The sequence below is a fragment of the Eutrigla gurnardus genome (genome assembly GCF_963514095.1).
Source record: "Eutrigla gurnardus genome assembly, chromosome: 21".
Classification (NCBI taxonomy): domain Eukaryota; kingdom Metazoa; phylum Chordata; class Actinopteri; order Perciformes; family Triglidae; genus Eutrigla; species Eutrigla gurnardus.
The window spans coordinates 8,708,588-8,727,374 of NC_139932.1; the positions used below are offsets into that span (position 1 = coordinate 8,708,588).

Genomic DNA, 18,787 nt, shown 5'->3' on the forward strand with positions numbered 1-18,787 from the left:
TCAAACGCTGCTGTGCCTAAAAAAAGCCTCGGAGAGGTGCCAGCGCACATTCTCGGTTTGGTTGAGGGGTGTTTGTTTCAGATTTGCAAGATGTCTTGTTCTCACACACTGTGAATTCAGGGCTTTGTTCACAACATAGCTGACAATTCAGCGCGTCGTCCTCCGTATTTACCCAGTCGTTCAGCGTTTGCTTCCTCTTTGCCGTCGACCAGCAAAAGTGTGTTTCCAGTTTAAAAGGTTCGTGTAAGCGGTCGTATGGGAGGTGTTGTTTAAACGTCCACACCATCGTGGCACCAGCCGCCCCTGAGAGCTGAGCTCGGTGCGGGAGAGGAAAAAGGCTGCCTCTGTAAATTTGGTATTGATTGGTGGAAAAGGTAGGTGTGCGAGTCGCTGTTTGGACCCGAGCCACGCTCTGATAAGCACTAACAGGATTGCAGGGTGGAGTCTGTGAGCCGTGACGGGACGACAGGCTCAGAGTAAAGACCACATGTGGAAGAAGTGTTTAGGTGCTTTTCTCTAAATGTAGCCACAAAAGCAGACTGAGGCCTTCGCACTATCAGCAAAATACACTTAAAAATCAATCCCTGAAATGTTGCCAATTATCCTTCAATGCACAGGAAAACTGTGCACAACTGCAGCAAGTTCAGCAGGTCAAAGGTCAAGTTAACTGTGATGGATGTTTATTAAATGGACACTTCAGCAACTAACTGGTGACAATGTTATCATTGATTATTATAGTCCTAATTATGCAGAAAACTCTCAAACATTCCTATATATCATTGGATTATTATTGCTATAATCCATAAACTCATAAACCACATTGTTATATACACTGATGGGATGTTTAATAATTCACAAGAAGTGACAAATGCAGCAAAGGTAGCGGAATATAAGGAAACTACTAATACTAATAGGGCTAATTTTCTTCTCTCAAAATCCGATTTTCGATTACGATTATTTTGTGAAATGATAAAAAAGGCAAAGAAATGATTTCAAATATGCTGTTTTTTATTGAACATTTTGCAAATATTTTCCCCATTGGGATTTGAGTGCAAATCTTGCTCTTATAAATCAAAGGGATTAATATAAAGAACAATTAATGAACTTTTGCCATCTGGCTTTGCTCCATGTTATCTTCTTGTAGACCTCTTGTAAACAAAACAAAAAAAACAATCCCTTTGGGATTAATAGAAAAACCTCACTTTCACATGTATCTTAAGGTGTGTCCATTAAACATAAATTAATGAATAAAGTGCAGAACTTTAACTTTAACTTTAATCGATTTTACGATTTTCACGTTTTTAACATCGTCCTAACTACATAACCGCGATTACGATTTAAAATCGATTAATCGAACAGGCCTACTTACTAAATCTGAAAGTGTAAAGTAGCACATATAAGGAAATACTCAAGTGAAGTACCTGAAATACTTAAATGCAGTATTGAGTAAATGTTTTCACCGCGGGTAAAGACAACTTGTTCTCTCTCATGTTGAAAGTCAGTTGCAACACATACAACCAGATCCCGTCAACAGGAATGTGTGTCTCCTTCCTGCGTGTTCAAAGGAGCGTCGACTCCAGTGAAGGCAGACCCGTCGACATCACAGACGCCTTGTAGTTGCATAACTTTATATTTTCCTCCCTCTCACTGCCTCCATCCTTCACACCTCTTCTCTCTACCTCCATGTCTATCTTTGTCCCCCGTCCTCCTGTCTCCTCCTTTTGTTTTGGTAGGTGAATAGAAGTAGGACAGGCAAACAGCTTTAATTCCCCCCCACTTTCACCCTCTTAAAGTTTCCCTTTCCCCCCCCCCCCGTCCTGCCAAATATTTGTTGGCTGAGAAAACGGTATTCTTTACTTATTCAGCCTGTTTTCCACCTCAGGTATGCCAACACAGGTAGCGAGAATCCCTGTGATAAGTGAACAAAACAACAAAACGCTTTTCGTCACTATTTCATCAGGCAACAGGAATCGAGGGGAAAAAAGCTAAGCACATGAAACACCGGTTGTACAGTATATGAATAATATGCTTGAATAATGCAACGGTTTAATCAAATTTGAGCTTTTGTCTTCCGTCTGATGAGTGCTTGGCAAAGAGACTACGTTATTCTCGTCTCTTACAGGCCATCTTGTCCTCTCTCCAGAGGAAATATAGCAGGACTCATGTTTTAGATTACCCTACTAGATCCAGGTGGACGGTACAAGTAGAAGCACCTCCAGCCTGGGAAATGTCCTCTCTCCTTTCCGCTCGGTTGTCCTTTTAGCCAGCTCAGTGGATCTCTGTGGGATGCGGGGGGAAAGTTGTTTTTTTTTTAGGGGACAACGAATGCGAGAACTCACTCTTTGCACGGCTTGTGCGCAGCCCTACAGGTGAGTGATTATAGACGGGGAGACGCAGCGCCCTCCTTCACCTTGAGACTCCTGCAGCAGTCGCGAGCAGAGTCGCTGTCTGCCGTATGATTGATGGGTGTATTTTGAGAACATCCCCAGCAGAGCATGCCTGAGGCCTGGAGATTGGAAGGAGTGTTCAAAAGGACTGCATGGCGTGTGTGTGTGTGTGTGTGTGTGTGTATTAGCTGTGTGTGTGTGTGTGTGTGTGTTATTAGCAATGTATTTTTAACTGCATCCAAGCCAACTCATAAACTAAGTTGGGTTTGACAATAAATCAACATGATATCGTGATACAGGATTCAGTATCATGTTGGATTGTCGTGATGTATCATAAAATATATATTTTTCTAATTGTATATAAATACAAAGTGATACTAGGAAGTATTACTTGTGTAGTCAAAGCTTTGCATGATGCAGTTCTAATGCACTGGGTGACATTATTATTATCCTGCGTACACACTCCTGCAGAAGTACTCCCTGGAGCACCAAGTATGTATTACTCCACAGCAAAAAATAGTCCCGAACAGATGCACTATTTATTCTTGTTTTGGTGATGTTTGCTACAAACTACAGTGACCAGCTGTGTTATTTTTCTTTTAATGAAACTATACCATGGAGCCTATTTGTGAGGTGTTTTAAAGATTTTCAACTTCAGTACACATTAATGTGCTCCGTGCCACATAGTTATGCAGGTTTGTTTTAAGAGACTTGTTTGGAGCCCCGTTAAAAGGAACAGTGAATCACTACTTGTTTGTATTTCATTTAACAACTTCACATTACACATTATTTTAAGGGTTGTGATTGGTTTACTATAGAGTGAGCTAATTATTTGTTTTGAAAGAACAGGATTCAGGAGTTGTTGTTGTTGTGAGAAACTTTTAACTGGTTATTAAACAGTCTCAGGAGAACCAGAACCAGGTCTACATGCGGTAGACTGTCAAACCCCGCTGCAGTCAAAATTGACATTTTCTTGGGGGACCCTGGTGCTTTTGTCCCCAGAGACAATCAACACAAAATGAAAGTTCCTCGTGGCTGCAATATTTGCTGTATGACATTACTAATTCCCATCTGGTTATTTGATTTACAACCTGTTCCTCAATTGAATGTCAGTGTTCATTATAATCTCCCGGAGCACGAGCTGAGGTTTTCAAACAGCCAACAGTCCAAAACCCCCAAATGTTCATTTTACTATCATAAAAAAAGGCAACCTTGACTTTTTTTTTTGTTAAATTTGCTGGATAATGGCTGTCATTTGACTCGTCAAATAATCATTTAAATTACTGTAACTAAACTGCGTTAGAAGATTTCAGCCATACTCCTACTAATAAACGCATCCCTGTCTGACTAATTTCATGCAATTAAACATATTGGAATTTGATTATGCTCAAATTAGACAATATGACTTTAAGCAATTTAAAGCAAAGCAGAAACATGTAATTGCTTTTAACACCGCTGGTCTAATATTTATTCATATTTTTGCATTTTTATTTGTCTGTTTGGACTCTAATTGAGTTAGAAGTGACTTGAGTCTAATTCATCTTTCCACATGATTTGATCTAATCAGCAGCAACCAGGAAGCTATTATAAAACAAGCCGCTTTACATAATTAGGCTGTTGAAGACCTGACAAAAGGGTGTCACAAAGACACACTGTTGGATTCCTGACCCCACAGGGTTCAACACAGCAGTGCAAATAGAGAGAGGAGGAGAACGTATGTGTTTTTAGTTGGAGCTCTATGTTGTTTTTCTCCGCATGGGGATCACAGAATAACGCAGAACTTTGGAGGCAAAAGAGGAGAGAATAAATGCCAGGTTACAGTTCAGTACGTCTCCTTCTGTCCCTGGAACGTCCCGATTAGCTACAAGCTTCTGAATTCAGTTTTTTTTTTCCCCGTCATTTTCATTCTGCAGCTTAACGATTGTCTGCTCGGTCTGAGACGGAGACCAGTGGGACTCTGCAGGGGAGGGAATGTAAGGACACGCATTTCTCTGCAGCGCAGGTGCTTTTAGCAGGAAAACAAGTCGTGGAGGAGGGGGAAGAAAAAAAAAAAAAACAGTTGCTCATTAAAATTGAGCATAACACACCAGAGGAGAACACTGTTGCCAGCCACTGACGCAATTACCAGATTTTGTTGTCAGAGTCGTGGCTGTTGCATTGACTTTTCCTGTCACGGCAGAGATGTATTGGTTTGTTAATGATCTTCTAAAAGACTTGAACCGAGAGCCTTTTCCCAGCGGGGGTGGGGGGGTGGGGTTGGGGTGGGAGGGTGCACTTGTGGTTAATGTCAGTTGGCCTGTGATGTGAACGTATGACAGTAGAGTGAATCAATCTACGTAGCAGCAATATCGTTATCTGACAGCTATTATAATGACTAAGCTCGTCCTCAGAGATCCTTCACGTGTGGGTCATTATTATTACATTTGTTTTGTATAGTATTATTAGTACATATCTTATATAGCAGTGTTATTGCAGACACATATTTAAGGTATGAGGCGACACGATGTCTGCCTGCCCTCAGGTATGTTTTATTGCTCATTAGAACCGTACGTCTTTGTTTCCAAGTCTCAGTCGAGTCTTAAGTAATGGCCCCGGTGCGACTCAGGTCTACACCCAGAGAAAGGTGACAGTCATGAATCGTGGTGAAATCTCCGGCCATCAATCCAACATGCCGGCACATCCGTCGACAGATTTAGAGCCTCGGCAACAAAACAGAGCTCGCTGCTAAATTCCGATGTGGCTCGTATTCATATCCTACATTCTGATGCAGATCACGACATGAGGTCAGATCACTATTATTGCAGTGTATAGGGATCTTCAAGGACCAGGGTTGTCTCCGTCCCTAAAACAACCTTTTATTCTCCCCCTCTCCTCCCCCCTCTAGTGAGGCAGCAGACGCTAATTTGAGATTTTCTCTCCAGAGTCATGTTTACCCATCAACAAGCTCAGCGAGGCTCAGAAAATATTACACCTGACAGGGCCGGTTAGCTTCCCACAAAGCACACGTCTTTACGACTTTGTTGACTGTGCTTTTGATTGCGACAGACAGAATATCAGCACACGTGTGGGAAAATGGTGGGAAGAACAATAACAGTGAGAAGAAAAGGACTTTGTCATGTTTTCCATTTATACAACAGCGGTAGTTGGAGCCATCAGAAGGTTAGATGAGGTTTCTGCTGATCTCCAAGGTCCGGATATGCAACCCTGGGTAATCTTAAAAATAAATGGCTTCATTTTTCCGCGAACACGGCCGTATATCACTATGAACATGGTGGGAATTGAATTCACGGATGGTGTGTTGGTGTTCAGTTGGACAAGCGGGCAGCAGGCTCTGTCTCTGCTAGCGAAAACACAATGCCTGGATGATCTTATTTCACCCGTGAAATGTGCTGGCTTTGACTTCACTAACCCGAACCCATCAACGCATTTTTGATTGAATCTCCTTTGTTATGCTAAGTGTCTGTAAATGACTGTATTGATGGATCTATAGGCTGAGATTCAGTTATTAGTTAGGTGTTTAACGGTATGGCTGCAGCAGCTTCCCACTCAACCTCACATCTGCTATGTATCAGTGTCATTTAGCGATTAACCACACTGACGGCGAATATTCACGTTTATAATGTGCCTCCAATCTCATCTCAGTTAAGCAGCTAAACCACAGAGAGTGTGTTTCTTTGCTGATGTCATCATTCTGGTCTGGTCTATAACTTGGACCCCCGAAGCCCCTCTCTTAAGCACACACAAGGCTGAAAAGGTGGACCAGTCGGGATGAGGAGGTTTTTATAACCTCATTAAACCATTTTTTAAAAGCTTCAAAATGCATAAGTTCTAGAACAAAATGGTGAAATCCCCTCAGCTTCTAAGCAAAAACCCATTAAAAAAACAATGATTTTGAGACAAGGGAATCAGAAGTACATAAAAGCTCACTCATTTCCGGGTTCAGGGACTCATTCCTTCACTTCTCTGTTGTCTAGAGTGCCTCCCAACCCGTCTGTCTCCCCACCCGTCTCTCCTCCAGGAGTTCCCCTTTGAACAGTTCAACTGACAGAAGGACAAATAAATGTTTACGGCGACACAAAGGGACCCTGTATGCCCTTCCAGTATTCAAATGAAAGGTGCTGGGGAGTCCTGGAGAGTATGTGATGTGCTGCATGAAGCCTTTGCGGCTCCAGAGGAGCTGTGTGAAGTCTGATAAATTGCCTCAACTTACTTAAAAGTTTTGACGACTGCAAAATTGAAAATGTAAAAAAAAAAAAATGTGGGGGTGTCGAGTAAGAAAGAAGTGAGCTCACCAGACCTCTGTAGGTGTGGAGCTCTGACTGTATTTAAGATATTCTGCTGAGGTTTGATTAAAGAAGAAGCAGCTAACTGGTGTGTATGGTATCATGGTTCTTGTATAATATATATCTGCGAATTTGTGACATTTCAGAAAGTAAACTGAGATCATTATAGCCGGTATCGGCCGCTGTTTGTGACATTTTCTTCGTCTGTGGTGGCATTTCAGAGACTTTCCGGCTGCGTTTTTTCAGTTTGAGGCTCAGATAATTGAGGTTGGATTGTAGTTACAGAGAGTAGGTGAGTCTGAACCGCTGCTCACAACAACATGCTAAACCCAATCTGTCTGTGTGGAAATCTACGTATGGTATATTTCATCGGCGTATGCTGCTCTCCTAAATATCACACCTCAGCCGGTAGATTTCCAATAATCAGCTGTGGGACTGTTTTTCACAGCAGAACTCGCTGCTTGAATGCGCGCTGCATTCAAGGGCGACATGATAAATGAAGCCCAGCACAGTGCGGCATCCAGTAGGAAAACATTTTTCCGGTGACCTTAAAAGACTCAAAGCAGTGAAAATGATTTCAGGGTTTCCTCCTCAAAAGATGAAAATAAAGATTGAATAAAAGGAAACGGCAAATCACTCCATCATCTGCGGGCGGTGTGCTTTAAATTAAAAACCGGAATAAAAAAATGCACTCGCTTGTGAGGATGAAACGTAAAAAAAAACTGTAAGACTGCATGTGAGATGAGAGGATACTTGGAGGATGAAGAGGAGAAGGGCTGTGAAGAGGAGAGATGTCATTGAGCGGCACTGGGGGAGAGGAAATGTGGGGAAGATGCCAGGATGCCTCCTGCTGGCAGTAAACGGCCCTCCACCTGTGACTGCAGGATGGATGTCGTGGCGTGACTCGAGAATGCAAACGCTTGCTCCGGGGCTCATCAACAACTCCAACGTGAACATTAGACACACACACACACTCACACACACTCTCTCCTTGTACCAATTTAGCCCACCGATAGACGGCACTCAGCCCAACAAGAGAAAGGCAGCAAAGAGACAGTCCACCTAAGTTTAGATCTCGTTGCAGCATCGCTGTTCCCAGATTTTAGCATTCGATGTGATGAGTAGAAACCAGAATCCTCCTTTAGTGTTGCAGAGTGTCCTTGCTGCTGAACGTAGAGACTTGTCTGGCTTCCTGCAGCTCCTCTTGTGGACATTTTAATACAGAAGCTTTTCCCAAGAAGACTGCTGAAATGCACAACGGGCCTTTGATGTCCTGGGTTTGTGTGTGTGTGTATGCAAAATGATTCAGAGGGTTAGTGTGTAAAGTAAGTAACATAATGTGTGTGTGTGTGTGTGTGTGTGTGTGGCGCCCAGTAAAGGTGAGAACATGAAACACTCTCTTTCATATTTAATGAGTGGAGATGGGGCGAAGGAATGTTGTCGTTTTCACAGGAGGTATTCCCGTGGGCTGTCAACCTGCTCGCGGCACTCTGTTATATCACTCACAATCATGTGTGTGTGTGTGTGTGTGTGTGTGTGTGTGTGTGGTAAATATGCATTTTAGTAAGTGCGCAGGCAAAAAATAGTCCCTCCTGCTGAAAGTTTAATCATTTGTTTTGGGGGTGGGGGGGGGGGGGGGGGGGACAGGTGTTCAAAGAAGCGTATGGCACCAGCATTGTTTCGGTATCTGCTCTGCATGGTGATGGATGGCAGCGTGCACGGCTATCTCTTGAGTCTGTAAAGTAGGCCAAGCAGTAATAATATATGTATGCAATGGCCGTACAGTGTATTATGTCCTCGGTGTCTGTGTGTGTGTGTGTCTCAGAAGCTGGCCTCGTCCAGCCGCGGGGTCCTCGGGGGGGGGGAGACCGAGGTGCTTTAGCGCTCCCTCCGGCTGCTTCCCTTCCTGATTAGGAAGCACTTCCTCTGCTGTTATCTCCGCTCTCATCCTGATTAACTTCACATTGTCACTAATCAAAGCTCGTCGGATTCTAAGCCGAGTCGCGCTGGAACTCGCTGTCCCAGAGCTCCGGCGCCAGATTCAGCTCAGATGCGTCACAAGCAGGAGCCTCCAACACCGTGTTCCTCACTTGGTTGTTGACTGATCGTGCCGTTATGCTAAGAGACTCCAATTGGGACGGTGCTTTAAAGCGCTAATTGCTCACATCCTGGAAAGCAAGCAGGGGACTCCTTCTAGACACGTTGTGAAGAGCTGTGTGTCGGCAGTAAGCTGTGGGCAAAGGGAAGTAGGAGAGGGCAACTTTGAAGATCCTGTCCAGCATGACGGACGACTGTCAGGGGTTCGAGGATAGACCAGCTTTGATGGTGGAGAACAAAGGCAGCGTGTTCGGCAGGACGGTCCACATACAGGAAGAGGCTGAGAGAGCAGAAATACCTCTGACTTTGCATTCACTCTGAAAAACTCTGGAAATGCCAAGTCGTCTGAGCGGGTACTTTTTTGGCCACGCATGGCTCCATCCATGATTGCTGTGATATTTCGTGCAGACATTCATGGTTCCCAGAGGATAAATCTCGATGACGTAGGTGCTGACATTTGTGGTTCTGAGTAAAATGCCTCAACAACAATTGTATAGATTGCTGTGAAGTGTGCGACTGGAGAATTAACTCGTTCGGTGACCATCTGACTCATTTAGCGCCACCTTCAGGTGAAAAATCAACACACTGAGCTTCCAGCTGGGCTGTAGACTTGTAGTTTATCGATCGAACTAACGTGTTTTACCTTTGGGGAATACATTGATCCTACAGAAAGGGTGTGAAGTAGTCTGAAGTCATTTAGTTTGAGTGTCTGGTAAATTCATGCATGTGGAGGATGTTTGGAGGATTTTCCACAAATCTTTGGACCGTGCAGACATGTATTGATTTGTTTGAAAGGGCAGAAATAATGTCCATGTCCTAAAATGCATTCATTGAAACGCCTCTTCCTTTTAAACCAGAATAAGTCATGATGTCAGCGACTGCAGTCACACTCTTAAACACCCATGGAAATATTTACCAGTTGATAGTGTGAAAGTTCAACACCCTCAGGGTTTGTGCTTGTTCTAGTCTAAGCTGTTAATCTCTGCAAAGTTCTCGGATCAAAACACACTATTTACAGCATGGAGGAGATGCAGGGCATGAATATTTTACTGATTTCAAATCAGCCTCTAGATCTATCAATATTTGGTGTTATTTTATAACTTTCTTTTTCTTTTTTTCTTGGAGAGGCGTGCATTTGATGCACAGCTTAAAAGAGTGAATAGCCTCTTTAAATCAATCAATGTGACAAGTTGCTCCGAAAAATGGGAAGGGCTGTTTTTTATCTCAAGTTTTGCTGCCATCCTGTTTTTTTCTTTTTATATATAAAAGATAAGATTTCAGAATATTCACAAGCAGAACATACAGCCCTCTGGGGAACAACAGCATCCCCTTCACTTCACATGTTATCGCGCCATCAAATTCCTGGTAATTAGCATCAGTAAGATGATGCTGTAAACTAATTCTGCCACAAAGATGTTTTCATGTAAGATCAATATTCTCTTGCAAGTTCAACGAATAAACAAGCTCTTTATTATTGTTGTCTCACTTGCTGCTGCTGGTGTTTTTTGTCTTCCACAGAGCTTCCGTACGGCTGGGAGAAAATCGATGACCCCATTTACGGCAGCTACTATGTTGAGTAAGTCGGCTACATCTTTAATATGTAATGGCCTGGCTTTTGATTTTTTCCAGTGGAGCCCGGTGGTGCCGCGTTAATCATATTCACACGGAGCAGACTGCCGCCGCAGCCAGGAAGCAGTCGCTCCCTCCGTATGCTCTCCGACGGCTGGCTGTTTGTTTGCGGGAGGAAGTTTGTTTCGTCTGTGTGTGCTTATCCGTATTTCTGTGTGATCCCCCCCCCCCAGTCTGAAACGCTCGCCGCATCTATATCTGCAGCTTAGTGAGCCGAGGCCTCTCTTTCAACACCCTGCACGTCTGCTCATCATCTTGGTGGCGAATGCCGCAGCAGCGTCCCCCCTCGTCCCCCTCCCCGTCCAGAGGTGTCATCTTGGAGGGCTGGATGCTCTCCACTCCGGGGCCTAGGGTCTATTTTTAGACAGGCAGGGGGGAGTCATTTGGCTTGACTTTGCTAAAGAAACCCTCCAGAATGACACTTGACTACTCACTGCCTTGTAGGCACTCCCCTCTCGAGATCTCCTCATTAGCTCCCTTTGTTGTCATGCAGATATCATGAAAGAAAGTAAGTCGCCAGACCTTGAAATTATATAACATAGTCAGAAATACAGTAAAGCTGTTTTGCAATTAGCACCATGATACTGGTCTGTTCATTAAAAGATAAGCAGGGAGGAGAAAGACGCTGTATGTTTGTGTGCGCGAGCAGACAATGCATCCTCAGAGAGTAAGGAAAGTATCTAATGATGACTAATTATTTCACACGGGCAAATTACAGCGTTTGTAGTCGTCGACTACATCTTCGCCGTGCAAACTAAATTAAGAGCGGCGTGGGACGTTAAAGGAAGTGGCTGTTTAACGTGTAGGTTTCCTCCCGGTCCACTGATTCACAGAATTGCTCATGAGAAAGGAAGGAAAGCCCAGAATCAGTCGTTTGTTCTTTTTTTTTTCCTCAGCGAGGCCATTCTGCAGCTCCGTTACATAATCTGTAGGACCGGCCATTTAATTAATCATCACAGCAATAGCTGCTGTAGCGCCAGGATGTTCTAGATGTGATCTTTGCTGAGAGGGTGCTAAGTTAAAAGCAGCAGGATGGAGTGACATCTGAAACCTCCCCTCTTTTTTTTTTATTATCGTAGCCATATAAACAGAAGGACCCAGTTTGAGAACCCAGTCCTGGAGGCTAAAAGGAGACTCCAGCAGCAGCAGCAGATGCAAAGCCAGGGTCTGTCCTCACTGCCCCTTCCCACCATCTACAGAGGTAAGAGCAACACGCTTTTAAAGGACGACATTCAGAGCCGGGAATATCGTCACATGTTATCTGTATGCTCGTAGAGAATATATCTAAGTCAGCTGTTAACCTTTCAGTGGTTTTGTACAGCCTCACTTCTTAAATCTATGCATTGCACCTCTATTTCATTATAAGCAGGTCTATAGGAAAAAGGAAGAAACATGTGATGTAAATAGTAGCAGTCAAAACATTCTGATGATGTGCATTTCAAGGTTCGCCTCGACAAAAAATCCATTTCCAAAACGCATTTATTACAAATTGGACGAGGGATCAAACTAGTCAGGGAAATCTTTGGAGATCTTTGGTGTAACCGACAGCAACAGATCGATATAATCAATGAACAATGTGGGGAAATAGTTTCAGGACAACAACTTTCAAACTAAGTAACTGCTACTCAAAGTCAAACCATGTTTCTAACCTCTTCACTTCATAGGTGTAATGGGTTAACCACTAAATAACAAGAAATCATTTAATTAATGAGGATTTTTATGTCAAAAAAGTGTCAGGCTTGGGAGAACGTTATCATATCTGTGCACCAGAATATTCCAGGATTTTGTGGAGCCGTTTCATATAAGCTGACACCCTTAAATGGTTCAGGATTCACGCCTGTTGCTTGTTACCATGTTTGCTCATTAGTAGGACTTCTATGTTGTCTGATAGCGAGCTGTAACAGTCATTTCACAGCGGATCGGCAGCATCCCGGTGATGATCATCCCTGCTGGTCATATGAGAAGTGAACATGTGGGTTTGAATGTGATGTTTAACCACTGGTTTGTTGCTGCCTGATTCCAGTGCTCTCCATCAGCCATAGCAGTAGGATGCACTGCTAGAAAAAAAAAAAACTGTCTGGACTGGTGAAGTGGAGGTTTGTTTCCATAGAAACATAGTAGTCCGGCGCTCTGAGTCAAGAGCCTGTCTCCGTGGTTACACTTTGTGTACGTTCCATTGAGGCTCTCTCTCCTCCCTCTCCCCACCTCCTCCTCCCTCCTCCTTCTTTTCGCTCCAAACGTCGGTTGCCAGTGGAAGATGCCGGCCCCTGTGCCACCCTCCCCAGACCCCCTCGGGTTCAGGCCAGCTCGGTGCCCGAGCGCTGCCACAGCCTCGGCGACCTCTCCAGCTCGCCGACTCTGGGTCGCAGGGCGGCCGCATATGCCACGACCTCCTCCGCCGACGTCTCCCCGCTCCGCCGCATCCTGACTCGGCGGATGAATATGTGCCCGCACCACCACCACCACCAGCAGCAGCAGCAGCCGCTGCACACCTCCGCCTGCACTGTGGTGCTAGAGCAGCCTGTCTGTAGCCCCTACTCCCTGTGGCACTTTGTCAGTAAGTAGGCCAAGAGAGAAGAAAAGCAGGCTGACTGCCGTTCCCGTGGCTGCCTAGGCTCACTGACTTACATACATTAAGCATGCTAGCTCGCAAGCAAGCTTTTTCGCTCGAGGCAGATAAAGGATTTGTGTGACGAGCGTCTACTAAGACACGTCTAATCGCCTGGAATAACCAGAAAGAGAGTGTAATCACTCCGTCTATGTTTGGAGCTGTGGCGGCGAACAAAGGATGTAAACTAGCACGCTAGCCACGTCTCCCTCCGAGGTGAACCGATGGGAGACTTGGTTAAGTGTAACTAAGCTTGTTGGCTGAGATCCTCTCATTCCTACAGAAGGCGCCAGAAATCTCCCAGCTCTCCCTCCTTCAGAAAGCTCCCCGTTCTTCCCTCCCCCTTCTGAACCATCTTCTCTCGGAGCTGATCCCTGATTGAGAGCATGACATGTGCCGAGTTTTGCCGCTTCCTTGGTAGCCTTTGGGATTGGGACTTAAGACCCGCACCACTGACGCTCTCTGCACCCTTTTCTGCCCACTACGTCCCAGCATGGGAAGGAATGGAACGGATACAAGCGTAGTATGTTTGGGTGTACCAGGAGGGATGTTGTATTTGTACCTTTTTGCACGGTAGCCACACCTGCATCTCTCAGCACCACAGACCCACCTCTGTCCCAGTCCGCAGTTAAGATCACACCTTGGCAAACTTTCCTGTACCCATATACTGGATACGCTTCACCCAATGCCCCCCTCCCCCCCTCCACCCTGTGAGCACTGCCCTGCACCAGCTTTGAGGTTCTCTCAACCTTTGCTATGAAGAGTATCAGTGTTTGCATTCGGTTCATTTCTTTGTCTTTGTGTGCTTTATAGAGAAGCCGCTGTTCACACGGGACCCCACTCAGCTGAAAGGCAGTTTCTTGTCCACGGCACTCCAAAAAAGCAACATGGGCTTCGGCTTCACTATCATCGGAGGGGACGAGCCGGACGAATTCCTCCAGGTCAAGAGCGTAATCCCAGACGGGCCCGCCGCAGCCGACGGGAAGATGGCCACAGGTAAACCTCCGGCATGACCCAAACCACTCTTAGGAAGTAAAAAAATGTTCTGCACCTTTATTTAGCCATGAACTCTTAAGATACAGTCAATAAGGAACCTTCACATGGAGCTCAATGAAACGTATCCAAGGCTCTTTTTTTTTTTATAATGATGACATTCCTGATGTTTTTGTGCTGAGTCATACATTTAGATGGTACTTTAATTAGCATAACACATTGAATGTCCCTGCACATATCCAGGTTACGATTATATGTGAGTCTTCTTAGACGTTATGTGGTCCATGTATCACCACGCATCCAAAGAAACGAGGTTACGCTAAGTTTCCAAGCCCACACTTTTTCCCGAATGTACCTTTTTAATGCACTGCAGCCGGCACGGTGAAATTCAAACAGAAACGGTGTGCCGTGAACACGCTGATGTATTCCTCTTCCAGATGAAATGGCTACAAGTGCGTATGCATAATGCATGCGCTGTACGCGACTCGCTAAGCTAGCGTTGTGTGAGCTCTGCGTGCGTGTGCACATGCCAACTGCAGAGTTTTGTTCTTCCATTAATCATAGAAAAAAGGGACTTTATGAGCACCATAACTCCTGACTGTGGCCACATGATGGGGGTGGAACTGCACACAAGTACACACCAACGCAAACACTGAGAGACCAGTCGTGCTAAAGGTCAAGGGAGTAGAACGAGCAGGTTTGTCAGCATGCAGTGTACACACTGAGGAAAATACAGAGCTTATAGTGGTCATTTATCACATATAAAGTCCGCTGCAGGGGAGTTTCCTCTGGAGTAATAATGTAGTGAGATCTCATTTCCAAAGCACATGAGAAACGTTAGGTCAACATACGGTTACACGGCTCGGTTTGTCTGTTTCTGTTTGTACACAAATTATGTGTCACTTCCATTAAGGAGAAAGGGCATTTGTGCTGCATTCGTGTGGCTTTGGAATAATTGGAAAATAAGTTGTTGGATTGGAAAATCAACATGAAACGTCCCCTCAGAAGTCAGAACTCAAATAAGTGGTTTTAAAGCTATATGTCCATGTTGTGTCCACATTACGATTTAAAGCTCCTGAACCCACCTAAGTGGGAGGAGCCTACTTTTTCACTCAGGGAATAAGTCTGTGCCCCTCTACTCTACTTCTACGCTAAGTTGCACATGTTCCAGTGTGATCGTGGTTTTCTAAAGACCTGCAGGTTTGTGATCAGTGCTCGCTGCATCTCCAACGGCTTAGTTTGCCAGCTGCTGGCAAACATCAACTCCTGCTGCAGCTGACTGATATTGAGTGCTACGGGTTATCGGAGGCAGGGAAATCTCCCAGATAAAATGTCAACAACAAGCTAAGCAGCTGTTGTTGTTGATGAATTTAGTTGTCGTTTTTCTTCTTATTTAAATCTACAACAATCACAACTGGTTCTGTGGCATTTTCAACATTGAAATAAATCATTTGCTATTCGTGATTTTAAGCGTTTAAAAAAAATCTTCTTTTGACACCATGCAGGCGGTAAAAAAATGAATGCATCCATTCAGGGATGCATGAAGTTGGGCTGAGAGGAGAACTATATGAAGGTTGGGGATGGAAGGACTTAGTTTCTTTCAAAACGAACAGTACAGCAGTTCCTTCAATGACAATGACAGTAAAGTTTGTCTTGACGATGCTGCTTATAAAACACTTTGATCATCTTCTCATCCCGTCCTCTCTTTCTTTTAGAATTTCCCTTTTTAATGTAATCTTTCCCCAAAAATGAAAAACAAATCCCTCATCTCTACTATCCCCTAACCCGCCTCCTCCCCTCTCCACCTCTTCCTCCCTTCAACTCCTCTCCATCTCCACACTTGACACATGAAGTGCATAAATTCCTGAAGGTTTATCTTTGCTTACATGTCAACAAGTCGGATTTGATCAAACATTACATATTGATTCAGATTCCAGTTCAGTCCCAGATGAACAAACCCATCAAATTATAAGGCAGAAAATAAGATCAGGCTGTTTTTCATTTTAACGTACCCATCGCTGGTTGGCTGAAATAAGACATTTCCTCATCTCCTATACAGCCTCATGCATTTCCCTTCAGCATGTCACAGCCTGCCTGAATGTTGGATTAGCACGCCGTCATTTGCATCCCATATTTTCTACCACTGAAGGTGTTTTTACGCTGTATCTGCTAAATCTTCAGCCATTCTCATCATGTAACTCAGATGGAAGGACTCTCTGTGTGTATGTGTGTCCTTGGATATCCTCCACAACCGTTCATCCAATCGACCTCACACTTGGCAGACGTACTGCCGAGAACCCAAGGTGGAGTGGAAGCTCTTGTGATGTACGGCCCGTATTTCTAAGCGCTGTGTTTTGTACACACCGTGAGGAGTCCTCTATTAGATAAATTATTACAGACTGGAGATCTTAGAGATATTTATTAGTCATTTTCTCAACAGCCGTTAATCCAGACCTCCCACTCGGAGGCTGCATTGCTCAGGATGTTGTTCAGGCAACACACGAGGCCAAGCGACGGGGAACCAGCACCGCACTAGTTATTCTAATCACGGCCGTGTGTCGGACACAGCCATCGGGCACCTTGGACGCACACAAAAACGCCACAGTCCTCTGCTCACCGCCTGCACCCTGACGAGACTCTAAACTGCTGGGTTAGCGTGGCCTCGGCAGGGCCGCAGAGACCTCCCGTTATGTGGACGGACTCTGGAACGCGCCTGAGCCGGAGTTTAATACGTCATGAGGAATAGGCTGGAGGGGGGCAATAAAAGATGAAGTAGCAACGTGGGCCTTGTTCTCAGTGAGTGTGGTGTTTACCGTTAAGGTCAGCGTGATTTAGAGTTTACAGGGACCTGCAGGAGGCTTTCCAACGGATGGGGAGGCGTCCGCTCGCTGGCCACGAGTGTGTCGCGTTCTATGCACGCCCGCGTAGGTGACCTTATGTGTTTATTTAAGCTCCTATTACCCAAATTACAAAAATAAATATTTTTTCTGCCGAGCCCTGATATGGATTCAGTTTTTGTTTGAGATCGATTTAAGCTGCATTGAAATGTTCCACTCAAAAAATCTCTCTGAAAGGAAACACTTTCATGAATTAAACTCAGTTGACCTCTGCATGCCCCCCCCTCGGTCATAAACAATAAGATCTATGAGCACAGTGAGGCCACTTCGAGGTCACGGCGCCAGCATTTGTTTCCTGCCAGCGGCCTCAACTATTGATTGTGACACGAGTACTCAAGGCAAATGTCGCCAGCGTTTACCCGGATTAATTAAAAAGTCCCTCGCGTCACGTCGCCTCGAGGTGTGAGCTCGCTGTCGATACCTGCACAGCGTTCCAACACGCTTTACAGCGAGAGGGCATTTCGGTGAAAATCTTGATTTGCAGTCAGACGGGGCTTCCGCTTTGAACGTCAACGCCACGGCGTTTTAGAAAAAGGTGCCATTGAGTCAGCCGTTGGTGTTATCATCGTCCCCGCTCGCCTCCTAAGAGACGTGGACGGCAGGGAGCTGGGCTCGGCGAGGGACAATCACTACAGCACACGCTCCGCTTATTAATCAAGACGCATCCTTGTTTTTCCCCTCGTGCAACACTCACTCACACTTCCAGCCTGCCCCCCTCTCTAAAGAGCACGACAATTATACCTGCAATTAGGAAATAATTGTTTTCATTATCATCCCAGGCAATGCTGTTTGTCAGCCTTTAAATTGAATTGTGCCTCGTGTTCCCATTCGCCCGGCGTTTTTAAAAAAAACCCGCATGGCGCCTTCGCAGCGGAGGCACCCAACACTATATTTAGTAATGTGGCGGCGATGAAGATAAGCCACGTTTGTGTGGGAACATTTAATTGTCAGCTCGGTTTTTATCTACAGTGCAGTATATCGCGCGGAGCAAATAAAAGCACTTGGCCCCATAAAAGGCAAACATTTTAGCCACTTGTCATCAGCACTATTTTACACTTGAAAGGCAGATAAGACATTATCTCCGGTAATGTGTATCTGTAGAAACTGTTTATGGCTGCGAGGGAAATCAAAGGAGACGCGGTGCTGATGTACTGCACAGCTGATTGAGGACTAGAACAGCTGACGTCTCCTCCCAGCACCAATAACTCAATGCAGTTGCTCAACACACAAGATAAATAATGATAATACAGCTTACTTTTATACGTCATACGAGCATAGATACAACATCATCACATCTCCCTTATTCATGATATCCTCCAACTGTGTCATCTTTCCTACAATTAAGCCCTCATCTCTTCCCCGTTTAAAGTCCCGTATCAGTTATTCAGCAAGGTCACTCTCATCAAGCTGCGATGTGCAACTTCCTTTCCTGTTCATTTCTAAATGTTGCATTAATAAAAGCCAATGCCAAACTTGTGCGAGTATGCGACAGCCCTCAAGGACTCATAAATGCATCAGCAGTTTGCAAGCGTCAGTCTAAATGTGTTGAGCGGTTTTGTGGGGAAAGGTGAACTATGATATTACATCGTTGGTGTCTGGTGGCGTGTTGGTAACCCGGCGGTTTAAACCCAAACCATATAATAGCAGTTCCCCTGGTTTGATCACAGCTGGGGACCGTTGTCTCCCCTCGTTTCCTGTCTCTTCTGACTACACTGTAACTGTCTTTTAGTAGTTTAAACAGTATTTTACTGCTGTTTGTTCAGTATAATACTGTGCAAACAGTATGCAGCATGTATGCTGGCAGCACGGCTCTGTAAATTCATTTTGGTGATCCTTTTTATGTCTACATGTTTAATGATTCATAATTAAAGAGCATATTTGTTTACAGTGCTT

The 18,787-nt window shown here is 44.8% G+C and overlaps 2 protein-coding genes across 12 annotated transcripts in view; one reads left to right on the forward strand and one right to left on the reverse strand.

Moving 5' to 3' along the window:
* magi2a (membrane associated guanylate kinase, WW and PDZ domain containing 2a) overlaps positions 1 to 18,787 on the forward strand; it is a 180,908-nt gene that overhangs the window by 128,308 nt on the left and 33,813 nt on the right. For 6 of the 11 annotated variants that reach the window (XR_014599174.1, XM_084039026.1, XM_084039017.1 and 3 more), the window contains exons 7-10: positions 10,286 to 10,343; positions 11,476 to 11,597; positions 12,648 to 12,953; positions 13,818 to 14,000. Coding sequence is in view for 10 of the 11 variants with exons in the window: in XM_084039026.1 (XP_083895152.1) it covers positions 10,286 to 10,343; positions 11,476 to 11,597; positions 12,648 to 12,953; positions 13,818 to 14,000 (669 nt within the window). In the remaining variant the exon portion in view is untranslated. The remainder of the gene's footprint in view (positions 1 to 10,285; positions 10,344 to 11,475; positions 11,598 to 12,647; positions 12,954 to 13,817; positions 14,001 to 18,787) is intronic. The other 5 variants (XM_084039019.1, XM_084039018.1, XM_084039022.1 and 2 more) reach the window with 1 other exon arrangement.
* The window catches only part of lhfpl3 (LHFPL tetraspan subfamily member 3), a 244,381-nt gene that overhangs the window by 50,267 nt on the left and 175,327 nt on the right, over positions 1 to 18,787 (reverse strand). The gene's annotated exons all lie outside the window — the stretch shown is intronic.